At 38.2% G+C, this 15,396-nt stretch overlaps 1 protein-coding gene across 1 annotated transcript in view; it reads left to right on the forward strand.

The window, feature by feature from the left end:
• The first annotated feature begins 9,281 nt into the window (after nucleotides 1-9,281).
• The window catches only part of LOC120537949 (tubulin alpha-8 chain-like), a 30,610-nt gene continuing 24,495 nt past the window's right edge, over nucleotides 9,282-15,396 (forward strand). Inside the window, exons 1-5 of the mRNA XM_039767287.1 lie at nucleotides 9,282-9,501; nucleotides 11,107-11,255; nucleotides 12,178-12,330; nucleotides 12,426-12,953; nucleotides 14,326-14,628. Of these exons, the coding sequence (XP_039623221.1) occupies nucleotides 9,321-9,501; nucleotides 11,107-11,255; nucleotides 12,178-12,330; nucleotides 12,426-12,953; nucleotides 14,326-14,628 (1,314 nt within the window). The 5' untranslated portion in view covers nucleotides 9,282-9,320. The remainder of the gene's footprint in view (nucleotides 9,502-11,106; nucleotides 11,256-12,177; nucleotides 12,331-12,425; nucleotides 12,954-14,325; nucleotides 14,629-15,396) is intronic.

Below are 15,396 nucleotides of genomic sequence, written 5' to 3' on the forward strand. Positions count from 1 at the left end.
TGATTTCTGCCAGGACACCCTTGGGATAAAAGGACTGGGGGAGAGAGCATGATGAGGGCATTATCTCTCCCAGAGCACTTGATGACAGCCGTCCTGGGTTTCAATAGCACCTTGAATTCCCACAGGGCATTCTTTGGCACAACCCTATTGGGTTCTGTGGGTGCCACCAGAAGTGCTTTTGGACCGGGAGAAGTGGAGATGACAGTGACAGAGAGAGAAAAAAGAGTTGCTTTATTGTGCTTATTGCACATACTTGCAGCTGAAGAGGCTTCCATGAATAAATACTCTTTGTCTTTTAGATTTGTGTCTGAGCATGCTTGTGCTGGGTGTTTGGGGAGCTGTAGTTCCCCCTTGTGTCCACAGGGTATATATACAGGTTCAAGCTATGAGTTGCATTTCTAAAAAGAAAACATTCCGAGGCAGCATGCACCCCCTGCTGGACACACCAGCATTTTATCAGCTGCTCTTCTTGGTTGGTATACCAGTCTTGATTGCAGACATCAAGTGTTCTACCGCAAACCATTGCTATGAGGTCAAAGGTTAATTTCCCAGTTGTGTCTTTTTGTAAACAATATAAATAATTGTTTTCAGTGTAAAGCTCTGATTGCTGATTTGTAACTTTTTGGATTCAGAAAGGATTCAGTTGGTTCATAAATCCACCCAGCCAGTTCCTAAACTGGAGAAATGGACCCTATTTTAGCAGCACTGGGCACAGAGAAAGAGTCATCTGTGGATGGAGCAGCAGACTTTTGTATGGCACATACAGTATTACAGTAACTAGATATTTACAGCCATCAATGAGGCTAAATTGTGGATGATGCCAGAATACCTGGGCAGATACAAGGAAACTCTCCACAGTGATTAACCAGACTGGGACCTGAAATCAGGACCATCGAGGTAGAAGTGCTCAAAACATCACCAAACAGTTCATATATTATCAGATGTATAGTTGTAACTCTTCTACAGTTATCCATCCTTTGGATTCTCTATATGTCCTTTCAAGATGTTTGCATTCTGACTGAGCTTTTCCCTCCTCTAGTCATTTATGCATTATTATAACTTGCTTTGTTAGACATCTTTGATAAAGGTGTGTGCTAAATAAATATTAGTAATACATTCCCTTAGTGTCTCTTTTCCTCTCTCAGATGCCACTTGTTAAATAAGACCAAAGAGTTTAACTGCATCCTACACCCACAACATCACTCTCATAATATCTATTGAAGTTATTTGTGACATGCCCAGTGAAATCACTCACGACAACACCCATTGTTATCATTATCAGAACTCAAATTAATTATGGTCACTGAATTGGCTAAAGAACAAAGTTCTACAAAAGGACTTACAGGTACAAGTAAAATAACCTTCCCTAACCTTACCTTAACCATAATTACAAAGTTGTATTCTTACAGAGGGCATAGTGTACGAATGTTTTATACATCATGCAATGCCTTGGAATTGTTTTTTTCGAAAATGGTGCAATTTAAAGAGGATGCTGCATGTGATGTTCGTGGGTATAACTTGTAAGTACTGCAGACAACAGTTAGCACTTCATGGAAATAAGTCGCCTTGATTGGACATTGTCTGCTAGAGCCAATCCCAGCCAACACAGGGCACAAGGCAGGAACAAATCCCGGGCAGGGAGCCAGCCCACCGCAGGACACACCCACACACGAAGCACATACTAGGGACAATTTAGGATCGCCAATGCACCTAACCTGCATGTCTTTGAACTGTGGGAGGAAATCGTAGCTCCCGGAGGAAACCCATGTAGACACAAAAAAAAATAAGTAACACTTTTTTACCCTTATAGCTTTATAAATCATATATTCATTAGATGTAGATCTAGTCTAAAATTGAAACCATTCAACCACTGCAAAGATCTGAAAATGCCATTAATGAGAGTAATGCAAATTCTTATAAAAAGTTATCAATAGTCATTTCCCAGTAAAATTTATTTTATTATTATTTATTTTAAATATTTATTTTAAAATCATTCCCTGTGCTTCCAATCCATTCATTTTATTTTCTGTTTAAACAAATAATGATCAAGGTAAGCTGGAGCCTGAGTCCTCTAAAACTGTGCCCCTCTGCCAACAGGATGGTACTAATCAAATGTTAATAAAAGCTAATACTAAAAAGTATTTCACTGGAATTTCACATTTATGTATATGTGACACTACTTATGAAAATACGTTTATGAATACAAATAAGAGATATGAAATTGTGTAAGAAGGACATCAGATGAACCCATTTGTATTTACTATTAAATAAAATGAAGTTCGGTATTTTGGAATGTTCTTGCTTATCATGGTGCCAGAAAGGTAACATGTTGCATGTCTATTGGACAGACAAGTAAGAATTTTTCTGTATTTTTTGTATACATCACAATATTTTTACTAAACCCCTACTATTTTGCGAACAAGTCAATTAGCCTTATGGTGGTAAAAAAATCTTTGACAGCATTATGGTGGACACCCTGCAATGGGCTGGTACACACTCTGAGCTTTGTTCCTCCCTTGTGCCTGATGTTTGCTGGGATAAGTGCCAGATTCCCCCAACTCTTCTCTAGATAAGCGGGTTTAGAAAATAAATAGGTGGATGGATGTGTTAACATCAATTATCTATATATATAATTCACTAAGGCAAGACACCCATGGAAAGCACGCCGGAAGGCGGCGTGGATTCACTAAGCCGCCGACAAGTAAGACACCTATGTCTCACGCAGGAAGGAGCCACGCCCACCAACTCCAAGACCATTGGATACGACGACAACTCGCAGAGCCACGCCCACCAACTCGGACATGACGACACAGAACAAATGGCGTCATTTATATTCGTCTGTCGTAGAGGCCACATGCACCTCCGAGCCACGTTGACTGTTAATAGAGGCATGTTTCTCGCGGAGGTGAATTGCCATATGCAACGTGCAAAACGGTTTGCGAGGTGTATCCCATGGGATCCTTAAAACAGTCCTTTACAACTGAGGTTAAAACACAATAAAGTAAGCCGTGGTCGGGTGTCTTGGTAGATTATATATAGAAAAGCAGCCAAAACCGCACAGAGCAATGAAAAGTCTACGTGAGTCACAGGTGCATCTGGACTGTGCAAAGACGACAACGACTCAAGTGACGAGTTGGAGGTGGGCACATGGGCAGGCAGTGCATACTAAACGTGAAATCAGCAGACTCGCATGACGGAGGGAACGGAACAGACGTCCTTCTCCTCTCCTCCCATTCCACCCTCCGCGCCTGAGCATCGTCCATTCCCATCCCTCCATCTGGGAGGAGAAGGCGCGATGGCGGTCCGACAGTTTTCATTCACGGACGATTGTGTGTTGGTTTGTTCCGTGCATTGTTACAATGTTGCTTTTCTTGCTGATTTATTACATTACCAATTTTTCAAATGTTCATTTTCTCCCTGTGCTTAAAAATCATTAAAAACGGCCTGATTATGCGGCGTATGGTACGCCGCGTGTTGGCTAGTTTCTCCATATTTATGCCTTGTGGCTTGGAGCTACAGTTAGAGAAGTCCAGTATAACATGGTTTCTGGTAAAAAAGACTTTTGTTTTATTCATTTGTGCTCATTTTGAACTTGGTTATTTGTGGTAGAAATTAACATATTAATTAAAGGTAAACTTATCTACTAGAGCAAGTTTGATAAACTCTCTTTGAGTCAGAAACCAGGCAGGAGAAAGCATGTAACAACATGTAAGAATGATAAAATACAAGGAAAAGGTTTGGTGTCCACCCCATATACTGTGAAACAATTTGCAAAAATTGGGTCCAAACATTTAAACATGCATTGAACTGAGGAGAAATGGAAGGTAGGTCAGTTTTAGAGTAGGAAGGAAGGATTTGGAAGTGAGGTCACAATTGGAGGCAGAAGTGATGTTTTCACAAGTGTTTTCCTTCTGGAGGTCTCACAAAAAGAACAGGCATTCGTGCTCATTACCAACCCTTGGTCTGGCATGTCATTTACCCTGAGTTAAGCCCTTTGACTGCCTTCTAAGTGCACATGTGTGACAGTGTCCATTAATTATCTTTCAGCAAATGCTTGAAGAGAGAGCACTCATCACAACAGTCTGGTACAAAATGGTCAGAATAATAAGAGCAGACGTCCATTTTATAAACAACTGAATTTACATAATGGTGCTGTTTAATGCATACACATCACCTGACATTTATTCTAATTGGTTTGTTGGCGTTCACACAAAGATAAATGAGTAAATAAAAGTTTATTTTACCATATTCTTATTCTTCTGCTATCATTTAGATTTAACTATTATCCTTGAAATTTCTGTGTATGTGACAACTGTCCAGTCGTGTTGTTTACAGGACGTCTACTGATCTTTTAATCACCTCCTGGTTTATTTTGTTACATCAACCTTCATCCTAGTACATCTATTTAATCATTTCAGTAGCTCCCTTCATGACATTTAAAACAAATGGTTATATATTTTAATGTGCACTGCAGACCAAACCACTTAACTACTGCTAACTCCAAATTATTCTCTTGCATATTTGAAGACACTAAAAATATCCTGTTTCTCTGGAATAAATGTCATAGAAGTTAGGTATATGTTGTAATTCTAATTACTACATTTTTTTCATGTAGCTTGTTTCTTTTATGTACTAGGGGGCTGCGCCCCCTGCTCACTTCGCTTGCCCACCCCCTTACCCGGGGCATGCTGTGCGCCAGCCACTTCACATCTCTGCCACTCGCATTGTCAAGGTGTGGGCTGAACACACGATAAGGAGATACAGTCGGATCATTTGCCTTCTTGCTGTCTTGCTGCTGGTGCTGAACTGCATGTTCTGCCCTTTCACGCTGTGTATTGATCATTTAACAACCTGTACAGCAGCTGTCCTTTTGTCCCACTGCCTTGTTTCGCGGGACGTTAAAGTGTCTCTCACGGGACGTTAAAGTGTCTCCGAGTAAATCATGTATCATCTCCTTCCAAGCCTTCCAAGATTTTGTTTTATAATTGAGAGATAATGTAGTAGTTTTCATATTATTACTGGGCATTTTGATTTGTTATGCTTTGTGTATACCTAACCTGCATATTCATTGCTTTGATGGGATACACATCAATACTGAGATTGGGTTTCTAACTGTAATGTCTGTTTTGTAGTGTCCTCTGGGGGACTTGCACCAATTTTTCTTCCAGTCTTTCTTTCTCATGCTCCTGGAGATTTACTTTCCAGGTGACTCTGCTGCTCCGTGGCACTGCTCTCTTCTGCACTCTCTTACTTGGAGGTTTCTTGAAGGACTCCATTTTTTGCCACTTTGGTGGCTCCTTTGTCTCTTGTTATTCTTTTTAGGCTACATTACATTTTTTTTTCAATTCACATTGTCAGTAAGGATTTGTTTGGCTTTTCGGTTTACCATAGTATCACTAATTATGCCACCAGACAGCAGTGATACATTGCATATTGATTAACATATGTGAGCAAAAATTTAACTATACTTTGTCTAAGTGACAATAATGACCCATGTGAATCTAAAATGACTAAGGAGTGGAGTTTCAGTAACAAAAGCAAACAGTACTGATCCAAAGTCAAGGGCTTCATAGTGTTGTACACTGGTTGGACGTTTTGCATATGGTTGCATGTTTTAGCACTCCACACATCTGGATTGTACCAAATTCAAGAGCTTCTATTTTATATGACCAGATGGGTCAACCCCCGTGAGAAATGAAGCAGCCCTGAAATTCTATAAAAACTGCTATCAGCAAAATGTCACTCTCAGTCCTGAATGAGCTAAGTGTGGTATGGAGTTTCATTAGTCCTAATAGTATTGTTCCCATTATCAGCATAGTCAGCAAAGTTTGATATATACAGTACATATTATTTACCATTATATGCAGGGATTTAGTACACAAAATGTCCATGTTATTTTGTAAGTGTATGATGTTTTGTTACAGTATTTCCTTCAATGGGAAAAATTATTTAAAAAATAATTATTAAAAAGGATTACTTTTTTAAGTATTAAAGTGATCCTAAGTCATGCATTCAACATGTATCAATTAGACCATGAGAAACTATAATCAGAAAATCGAATGAATATTTTGAACTGTTTATATATTGTCAGATTACTAATCCCAATAGCATCCTGGAATAGGAGTCTCCATACAGCATTAAAAATGAATGCTCTGGGCAAATTTAAGTCTCACATTTTACATAAAAGAATGTAATTATCTGTTAAAGCATTGTGCTCCAAATTTGTTTCTATTCTTGGGACTTGTTGCAGCTGCCACTTATTTGTCCCAACAATGCCTTTATTAGAAATCAATTCTCAACATTAACTGATTTGAATTTTGCTCTCTCAGAAATTTGATGATGTGGGCTGTATCTGTTCTATAAACTTCAGGGAAATGTTAGCTGCCTTTATTTCACTATATTCAGACTCCAATGTTTGTTTGGTTATTTTGCTAGCATTTGGCTATTTTGGTTAGATTTGTCTTATTTTCAGTTTGCTGAAAATTAACAATGAGCTGCAAATAAAGACAATCAACAGTTAGCCTAAAGCTTGATTCTAGTATACCCAGGCATAAACAGGGAGAGCATACAAACTCCTCCGACATAGTGGCTATCAGGAAATTAGGATCTAGAACAGTGAAGTACAAATGCTAAATACTACACCAATGTGCATCCTTTTGATGATTTCTTAGGGAGATAAATATAAATTGATATTTATGATAATGCCGAGTAAGTGCAGGAATAAACCATTGAGTAAAAGAATTGGCTTGTAATGAACCTATTAAGCAGTTGGTTAGAATGAGTAATCTGCAGTCACACTGAAATAATTATTGAAACTTTTGAGTTTAAAACAATTTACACATAGTGATAATAATAACAATACTTTTTTCTTCCCCAAAGACATTTTTCTAAATGTGTGTGTGTATGTGCGTATGTGTGCGTGCATGTGCGTGTGTGTGTGTGTGTGTGTGCACTGCAATTGAATAACAGCAATAAATAAGTCAATCCACTCTCTAGGTTCATCACACAATACACAGTCCCCTGGCATGACTAGGGGGTTCTCCCTTCTCACTGTAACCTTTACAGGTCTTTTCTCACACAGTCTCTCTTAAGAGCTTCATTAGATTCTCTGTGAAATCTAGTCATTTTCCTTCACTATGCATTATACATGCCATAAATCATCAATGGAGCCCTCAAAGTTATTATTGTTTGTGTTTTGTTTATATGGTAGCCTCGTTCTCCGTCCCACAAGAACATCTTAGGTGGATTGCAAAGTTTTGTGAGTTTCTATGGCAAGCAATGTTGAAGCTTCTGTTAAGACACAGTGTATGCAAAAGCAAATAAACTAGTGTAGTAATAGAAAAGATATGAGTAGCATACCCTCCACCTGACCACAAGGATCAGACAATTGTATTTTAGTTTAATTAACTTGCATCCTTTGTCAGACTGCTGAAATGAGGATGCAGTGGTTGGAAATGATGCCTTAAAATTGCAGGTCTGAATCTATGTTTTAATTTTATCTTTTTATTGTATTTATTTATTTTTTTAATTTTAACTCTATCTCAAAAATCATGTGTGCTAGGTTAACTGGGTACTCTTAAATAGCTTGATATGCATGTGGATCAAAATGTATCTAGCAAAGGACTGGCATCCCATTAAACAGTTGGTTCATCCCTTGTGTCCACTGCTGCGGAGATGGGAGTCAGCTGCTTGAAGCTCTGAACTAGATTTAAGTGGGCTTGATGTATAGGTGGATGTCCTCAAAATTTGATTCTGCAAATGATTGTCTAGTGGTTTAAATAACTGAATAAAATCTTCATCATTATTTACAAAATTTCTTCATTTAGAACTCACCGATAGGCTGAAACGAATCTTCAGTGAAAGCAGAGTAAGAGCCGTGAGAAGACTCCAGAAGACAGGCCATTGCATTCAACTGGGACATACATCAAAATATTTCTTAAAATGGTGAGTGATCTGGGCAGTTACCTCATAGAATTGCTGCACTGCAAACAAGAACCACCTAAAATGTAGAAAAAGGAAAAAATAATATTTTGGAGGCTCTATAAAGTAAGCTACATTGTGAAAGGGTTAGCAGAGGTAGGCATTTCTAGATGAAAGTTCACTATTAAAATTAAAAACAGCACCAGCACTCACGCTCAGTTCCCACATGGGGCATGTTCTGTGTTGAATCAAGAAGCTCAGCCAGTTTCCACAGGTATTCATTCAAAGTTCAGATAAACAGCTCCATATTTTTGGTGGCTCTAATTCAGGTCACCCCTTTTGCCCATTCCTCCTTTACTTTTCATAAATATGATTTGGAAAAAGTGGATGTTGAAAATGAATTAATAGATATTGTTGGTTCTCTTTTGAATTGAAATACCAACTTTGGGTCTTCTACTCCCAGACTTGAATTAAAGTCATCCACAAGGGACTACCCTGAATGGGAGAAGGGAAATCATCCCAAAGTATTGGGAACAAAATTGAAATATCGGGTGCAGTGGATGTCCACAGACACAGTCAGCTGCCCACTTTTTGCAGTTCTTACACATCACAGTAAACACATGAATCTTAGCAGTTTCCGCGAACTCATAAATCAAGAGACAAATAGATTATTCAGCCCAAAAGGTTTTATTTACATAGAACCTTTCCCATCAAAAAAGCTTTTGAGAAAATGCAACATCAAAAATTATATTAACTTTAAAAATAAATGTTACAATAAGTGTTAAAAATAAGGAAGCAAGGAATCAAATACTATGTTGTTGTGTACTGTCATAGTATACTGTATAAACTGTGCTACACCCTGGAAGTTTCTAGAACATACAGTGCCATGCACTACCAAAAATTACAAATTAGGAAGAAGTTAAAGGTTAAGCTAGTGAGAGGGACATAGAGAAAAATATTGGATAAATGAAACTTCTTCCCATCCAGAAGTGGTGGCAAGTATTTGTTTACTGTGCGGGAAGCTTGACATCGCACCACAGCCTGTTTTTCTGCTTTTTTCACCTGTCTTTTCCCTTTTGACTGCCATTACCTGACCAAGTTCTCACCTGTGACCTGCACTATTTTGTTATATTCGGGGTACCTCTTTCCATATGAACCACTCATATATCAATAGGTAATATAAGAGAAATGGAAATAAAATTTTAAAAACTGAATGTGGCACTCCCTGCTGTCATCCAGATTAGCCATGGGCACTCTTGAGCTTGGCTCAATAAACTCAAATACAAGGACTTTAGTCTTCCTTGCTTCTCTCTACCACATACCAAGCTCCTAACTGTGAAGCGTGTTGACTTTTCCAGCGTGAGTGCATTTCTGTCCACGTCGGGCAAGCTGGAGTCCAGATGGGCAATGCCTGTTGGGAGTTGTATTGCCTGGAGCATAACATCCAGCCAGATGGACAAATTGCTAGTGAAACGATTAATGGCAACACGGACAGCTCCTACGACACCTTCTTCTGTGAGACTGTAGCCGGCAAGCTTAACCCCAGAGCCATTTTTGTGGACCTGGAGCCCACAGTGATTGGTGAGGCTCCTCATTTTCCAATGTTCTAAGACTGTAGCTAAATTTTCATTCCTTGTGGTCCTGTTAATGGGGTCTCCAGAGAGATAAGGAATGATTGATGACTGGAAGTTTATTTTTCTGTTCTATTTTGATCGATGATTAGGGGTTTTGTGAGAAGGCACCTCTATATTCAAGTAGAACATGCTTAAAATAAAATAGTATCAAAGCACCATACACAACGTGTTTATTATACATAGAAAGGAGGAATGTAAAAAGATACCAACACACGCATAAGGACCTTATTTCTTGACTACACATGACTGGTTGAGCATGCCTTCTTTAGCCTAATGGACAGTAGGAATTCACTTCTAGAGCACCCACTGTGCACATATGGGATGCTGCCCCAGTGGCTGCTAAGAAATGTTATCCTTTCTGTATATACCTCTTAAATTGTGCCTGCCTGATGCTAGCTCTTTCTTGGTTAATCTATTTAGCTTTTAAGACAAGTTTATCTTGGCAGACTTTATAAAGATCAGAGTAAGAGTGCTATCTGAATGCAGTGCTATATGAAGTAAAGATCAAATGATTGTTAGACTAAACAGTACAAATTTGTTTGAGTGGCTTTTACACATGAAATGAAATACTGTATTTTGGACAAATGCTCAGGTTTGATGTTTTCTAGACACATCTTTGCATTGTTGGGACAAATATTATGCTAAAACGTGTCTAGTACCCTAGAGCTGTCATTTAGCACAGTGAGGAGAAACATTATCTGAATGGTAAAGAGAACCTTGTGTACAAAATTTATTGAAGACCAATAGGAGTTCAAAGCCACAACTACATTACATTATATATATGATGGTGACTCTACCCAGTGTTGCATTTTCAAAACCAGGATATATTAATTCAACCTTCTATCTACACTGAACAGCCTAAATCAGCTACATGAGGAAGAGGTCTACTTTTGGTGCTAGTAGAGTAACTCTGTGAATGCTGACTTTTCCGGTTATTAATAACTTTGGCATAACAAGAATGTAAGTTTCCATTTCCTCTTCTCCATCAATAAAGATGTCAGGGTGGTTGTTCAGAACAATACCATAGGGGAACCATTTTTGGTCCCCAAAAGACTTGTCCATGTGAAAATTCCATTATTTAGAACAGCAACAGGCTCCATACAGTAAATGACCATGAATAGATGGTAAAAGATTTGTGAAATACCAATTAGTCATGCTTTTTAAAAGGTCTCTTGCTGCATATGTACAGTAACACAGGAAAAGTTCAGGTTTTCTCAATCTGTTAGTGTCCTGCTAGGTAGCCTACCATACACCAAATACTGCAGTTTTTTTCCAACATATTGGGAAGTTTTTCAAAGCAAAAAGAACCAAAATCATAAACAAAAGAAACTCCCCAGAATTGAATGGTACTTGGACAAGCAATAATTCTACGAGGAACCACACAACTCAGTAAAGAACCAAAAAATACCATTAAAGAACCAATACTTTTAAGATTGTACTTATCAAAACAGAATTAATCTTTCTTCATCTTACCCTAGCCTGTTTAAGAATAAAAATGTATCTCATAATTAATCTTAAAATTAAGTCTGTAACTTAACTGCTTTTCATTTAGATGAGGTGCGCACTGGGACATACAAGCGTCTCTTCCATCCAGAGCAGCTAATCACAGGCAAAGAGGATGCTGCGAACAATTATGCCCGGGGACATTTCACCATTGGAAAGGACATCATTGAATCGGTACTGGACCGCATTCGAAAACTGGTGAGTGATCGTATACAGAACAAACATCCTCCCATATTTCAAATGTTTAGTGAGGACCCACCCATATTCTGTTATAAGGAAATTCTCCATCTTTGACATTCAACTAGTACTTTCTCTGTTCAGGTTGTTATTTGTCTTTAACTGATTAATCGCTGTAGCATGGCCATGTTGTAGGCTTTACCAATATATTCAATGAATTGTCCAAATTTTGGCCATTCATCAGTCCGTACATCTAACATTTCTTTCTACCTTTCTTTCATAAAGGACACATGCCTTTGCTTTCTTATTAACTATGGTATATTATATAAATTGATACTATCCTATAAATAAATAAAATGGTATTAATCAATTAAACAAGTATACCATCCATCCTCCTCTCCATTTACCAAAACCCATGTAATAAAATTTTAAGGTCATAGGGAGCAAAATGTGGACAGGGAGCAAATCTATCATGTGCTGCCACACTAACTTATGTGAATTAATTTTGAGCTAATCTAGAATGATTTTGTTATGTGAGAAAACATTTATTAGTTAATAAGACAGATGTTTAAAGCCTTTTATGCAAATGTTTCATTAGATATACATCAATAAATAAAATTTTGAGGTCTACTTAATATTGTTCACTGCTGCCAAGGAATAATCATGCACAAGGTAGGAAGCAATCCTAAGCATAATAGCAATCACAGGGTTAAAACAATGAGAACAAAAATATATAATAAATAATACTTTTAAAAAATCCATAGTAAAAAAAAAAAAAACTGGGTATAATGTGTAGTATTTTTTTCTCCAATGCAGAGCTGTAAAAAAATCATTTAACACACACAGTAAGTGTGATTCAAACTAGAGTGTTAGTGGGAGAGAGCATTTGATGTAACCTCTATTGCTTAGAGTCATATCACTTTTTTCATCTGTCCTCCTCCAGGCTGACCAGTGTACAGGCCTGCAGGGCTTCTTGATTTTCCATAGTTTGGGTGGAGGCACTGGCTCTGGTTTCACCTCTCTGCTCATGGAAAGGCTATCAGTTGACTATGGGAAGAAAAGCAAATTGGAGTTTGCCATCTACCCAGCACCTCAGGTCAGATCAGAGAAAGTGAACAATGTAATTTCAATAATATCCTATGAAGAATTTATTGAAATTCTAGCTTTTCTCTGTGATTACTCTCTGTACAGGTCTCTACTGCTGTAGTGGAACCCTACAACACCGTTCTGACTACACACTCCACCCTGGAGCATTCAGACTGTGCCTTCCTAGTTGACAACGAAGCCATTTATGACATATGCAGGAGAAACCTGGATGTGGAGAGACCTACTTACAACAATCTCAATCGACTCATTGGTCAGATTGTGTCATCCATCACAGCTTCCTTACGCTTTGATGGTGCCCTAAATGTGGATCTTACAGAGTTTCAGACCAACTTGGTGCCATATCCCCGTATCCACTTTCCCCTAGTTGCTTACTCTCCAGTTATATCTTCAGAGAAGGCTTACCATGAGCAACTATCTGTGGCAGAAATTACTTGTTTTTGCTTTGAGCCATCCAATCAGATGGTAAAGTGTGACCCACGCCATGGCAAATACATGGCCTGCTGTCTGCTGTACAGGGGTGATGTGGTACCCAAAGATGTGAATGCTGCCATTGCTGCCATCAAAAGCAAGAGATCCATTCAGTTTGTAGATTGGTGTCCCACAGGTTTCAAGGTGAGATTTTGCAAAGTTAATGTGACCGGGACAGCAGTAGTCATGTTGCGTTTACATTCTGCTGAGGAAGGCAAAGGAATTTTATGGGGAGAATCACGACTTAGTTGTACCTCCACAGTACAAGCTCAGATTGAACTGGTTTTCATTGCTTGAGGTTACTGAATGCTTGAATTGTTCTGTATGTACAGCTTCAGTAACCATGCAAGGAAACACAGATAGCACTATAAGTTGCTGCAGCAAACTAAAACAAACTGATCGATTTAATCCACTGCAGAAAGTAACATTTAGGTGTAGGATTCATTATTAAGTTATTTCACAACTGTAAGAGTGCCTGCATTGCAGTAAAGCAAGTAAGAAAATGTGAGGTATCAAATTAATATTAATTCACAGTTTTTTGGCGGTCTGCTGCACACTTAAGGTGTATAAGGATGACATAAATCATTTGAGGCAGTTGTAGTCAAATAAACCTAATCTGTTACAGATAAACAGCTATAATCTGTGATTGAGTATAAGTGTGAATGAATTAGCAGAAGAGAGAGGTTATATTCTTAACTAAAAATGAGTAAAGAGATAAGCTTTATTTAGTAAAGTCTTCAAAACAAACTTTCCATCCAAAAAATGGCAGTCATTACAGCTGTCACAAGTCACTCAAGGAGACTTTTAGATCCAAGAGATGCAAGTTCATCCAACAACTTGAGTTCAGGGTTGCTAATAATGTTCATGGGTTTCTGGTGCCCTTCCACTAGGGTTGTCAAAAACTTTTTTTATATGTCAGATTTATTTTTCTTTAAGCTGTAGTATCTGAATGAAACTTAAAATAGGTAGTGTTGTTAACTATGTTGCAAGATTTTTTAGGTATTACACATACATAAGTTTCAAGGTAAGGTAGGTATACTCTGTAATTCTGGCACCAGGGACCACCAACATATTTTGTGTTATTTTACCACATGCAAGTAAGAATTACATTGTTTTCTGTAAATGTGATGAATACATGTTACCATATATTCTGTACTATGGCAACAATACATTAAGGCTAATGAATGAAAATTTGAATTTAAGGCAGTGGATGGATACTGAGAGAATTTTTTTACATCATGTTGGTATATCCACTGCAGAGCAGAATCCTGCCTTGAGACCAACTGTCGAATAATTTGCATTGGAAAAATAGGGTATCAAAGAAAAAAATATCGATATGTAGGATAATTGATGATCAGCCAATCAATGGATTGATCAATTAGCCAGTCAGTTTTTATTTTATATATTGCTATTTTAGCAAGCAGTCAGCCAAATTTTTTACTAGGCAATAAATAATTTTCAGATGTATTAATCGAATCCTAACTCCTATGTGAACTTGATTTTGTCTGTCTTCTAGGTTGGTGTCAACCACCAGCCTCCCACAGTGGTGCCTGATGGGGATCTAGCCAAGGTACAGCGTGCTGTCTGCATGTTGAGCAACACCACAGCCATTGCAGATGCTTGGGCTCGTCTAGACCACAAGTTTGATCTTATGTATGCCAAGCGAGCATTTGTGCACTGGTATGTAGGGGAAGGCATGGAAGAAGGTGAGTTCTCTGAGGCCAGGGAGGATCTGGCTGCCTTAGAGAAAGACTATGAAGAAGTGGGCATTGACACGGTACAGGGTTTGTATGAGGAGGAGGAATATTACACAGGGACAGTATAAGACCCAAAGAAGATGGCTCTGTACAATATGAATGCTGCTATTTATTGATTACTTACACCCAAAATTTGAGAAAATGTTCACTTTAAACTATACATTCCCAAAGTTACTCCACAAAGCTCTATTTAGAATCACTGTTCAACCAAACCAACTAATAAATAATAAATAATTAAAAAGAGCCATAAGACAATAACACCACAGAAAAAAAGTTGGTTAAATCTCCTATAAAGTCTTTAGTAAATGATGCCTGAAGGTTAAGCAAATATCATAAGTATCAAGTGTCCTTTATCAAGAATGTCAGCCAAAAGAATAAAAGCCAATCCTGAACCTACCACCAGTGAACAGGACAGCACTACAAGAAAATAAGCACATAGAAGAATGAAGGTGGAGCTCAACAACAGGTCAATGAGTCAACAGAAGACTGAGAGGTAAGCGAATTAGAATTGTCAGTATAGCTCCTATGTTGTTGTTGCTTGTAGTGAAGTTTGCTATTCACCCCTCCTATTAAGTGATATTGATCAAACTGAAGTTTTGTGAGTGGGGAAGCAAGGTAAGTAAAAAGTGAGAGGGCTCAGCTGAAGGCCCAAGTAAAACATCTCAGTCAGGCTCTTGCCATCATGGCTCTGCTGCAGAAGTAGTACTGGTAGGCAGTTGATGCTGATAGAAGTAGCCAAGGGCAGATTTTAATCAAAAGAAGGGCTCAGAGACAGAGCCATCTATAACAGCTGGGTGGCCAGAAATAAATTACAACTGCTCAGTAGAACA

This window comes from Polypterus senegalus, chromosome 1, assembly GCF_016835505.1.
Source record: "Polypterus senegalus isolate Bchr_013 chromosome 1, ASM1683550v1, whole genome shotgun sequence".
NCBI classification, from domain to species: Eukaryota; Metazoa; Chordata; class Cladistia; order Polypteriformes; family Polypteridae; genus Polypterus; species Polypterus senegalus.